This window comes from Cyprinodon variegatus, unplaced genomic scaffold, assembly GCF_000732505.1.
Source record: "Cyprinodon variegatus isolate N-32 unplaced genomic scaffold, C_variegatus-1.0 Scaffold157, whole genome shotgun sequence".
Classification (NCBI taxonomy): Eukaryota; Metazoa; Chordata; class Actinopteri; order Cyprinodontiformes; family Cyprinodontidae; genus Cyprinodon; species Cyprinodon variegatus.
Window position 1 is genome coordinate 1,111,616 of NW_015150610.1, and position 1,694 is coordinate 1,113,309.

Below are 1,694 nucleotides of genomic sequence, written 5' to 3' on the forward strand. Positions count from 1 at the left end.
AGAAGAAACCGCGGAAGATTCAAAACTAAGATGGCGGCTGGAAAAGAGACTCAAAACAGTGTCAAGCAAAATAGGAGGTACTGCATTTTAATAAATATACTGTCGAATCTATAAGATAAAATAACAAAAGAGTAATAGTGACTTCGTTTCCCATGTTATTTAAACCGTCTCACAATAATGGGTATTAGCCCTAAATAGCAACTGACAAAAAATCTTTATCGTACTGATTTGTATCATGATTTGTACGTAATTTTTAGAACACGACTAAAGGCTTATTATTTTATAAATAATTGGTTAATATATCCATAAATAACTAATTGTTTGAATGCTTGATTCTTCACAGGGAGACAAAATGCAGCCTGTTCCTCTGTCAGGAAAAACCAGACGTTACCCAGCCTGTAATATTTAACCCGGACTTCTTTGTGGAGAGGCTGAGACATGAGCATCCGCAGATTTACGCCGATTTAGTGCTCAGCAACATAACTCGGCTCATAGATCTGCCGGGGGACGAGTTTGCCCAGCTGACCGGGGAGTTGGAGCCCAAGATGCCCTCATCATCATCCACTGCTTTTCTGCGCTCCTTCAACTTCCGCAAACGGAAAGGTTAGAGCCGATAGTGTGCGCCTGCTTTAGGTTTAGCTGCTTTATAGACTTAAGCAAGAATTTAAGCAATTGTTTACAGTTTTTGTTTACTTTTTCACGAACAATATATTCACCTGTTTTCTAATGTGTTGCTTGACAGAAAAGGGAGTGATATTTGGAGCGCCATTAACTGAAGAAGGAATAGCCCAGATCTATCAACTTATTGAATACCTGAGTAAAAGTAAGTATCACTGTACAAAACATGCTCTCCTTCAAAAAGCATCATAAATTGTGAAATTAAGAAAAGGACTTGGCAGCATCACTCATTAAAGACTACAAATCAAATCTTAATCTCTATATGTCATTTCCATTTTTGCTATACAATTTTTCAGTACTATCTATCACTTAAAATCCCAATTAAATACTTACATGTACGCCCACCGACAGGGGGGACAAACGGGCCAGTTGTCCCGAGCCCAGGGTAGAGGGGCGGCCCTGAATCAACCCCCCATATCTTTTGCCATAAATATTATTTTTTCAAAGATGTGGAACGAAATTAAGCAATTTGAGCTTTATTCTTAAGTTTCATAAAATCCTTTCCCATTATTAGCTTCTTTTGATGATCCACTGCAGTATTGGGAAGTACCCCCACCAGCCATTCCTTCTAACTGCTTACTGATGCAGTTTCTCTGAAGTTTGTCAAGCTGCTATACATAAGAATAGCTGCACTGCAGGTGGAGACGGGGCGGGACGTCCTCTGTACTAGGTCAGGCAGCAGCTCCATCACTTTAATATGAAGGTATGAGGTAAAGATTTGAATTTAGACATGGTGCGTCCGTGGCTGCAACAATACTGCAGTGGAAGTAAATAAATAGAAAATCCTACTGTACAGCCTTAATTGGTTTTGACCAGAACTTTTTGTGGTCAAATTTAAACATGTCACACAAGTAGAAATCACACAGGTTAAAAACTATAAATGGGATCAAATGTGACTGGAGGCAGACATGGAAAGCCAAAGGTGCCACAACGTTCATAAATTAAAAACCGGAAAGGTCGCTATTTGTAAATGAAAACATTTAAATGTTACTTGAGATGCATGCATTAAATAAATA

General features: G+C 38.7%; 1 protein-coding gene across 1 annotated transcript in view; it reads left to right on the forward strand.

Moving 5' to 3' along the window:
* LOC107086565 (rho GTPase-activating protein 19-like) overlaps window positions 1–1,694 on the forward strand; it is an 11,418-nt gene continuing 9,724 nt past the window's right edge. Inside the window, exons 1-3 of the mRNA XM_015377607.1 lie at window positions 1–77; window positions 344–603; window positions 743–823. Coding sequence (XP_015233093.1) covers window positions 31–77; window positions 344–603; window positions 743–823 — 388 coding nt within the window. The 5' untranslated portion in view covers window positions 1–30. The remainder of the gene's footprint in view (window positions 78–343; window positions 604–742; window positions 824–1,694) is intronic.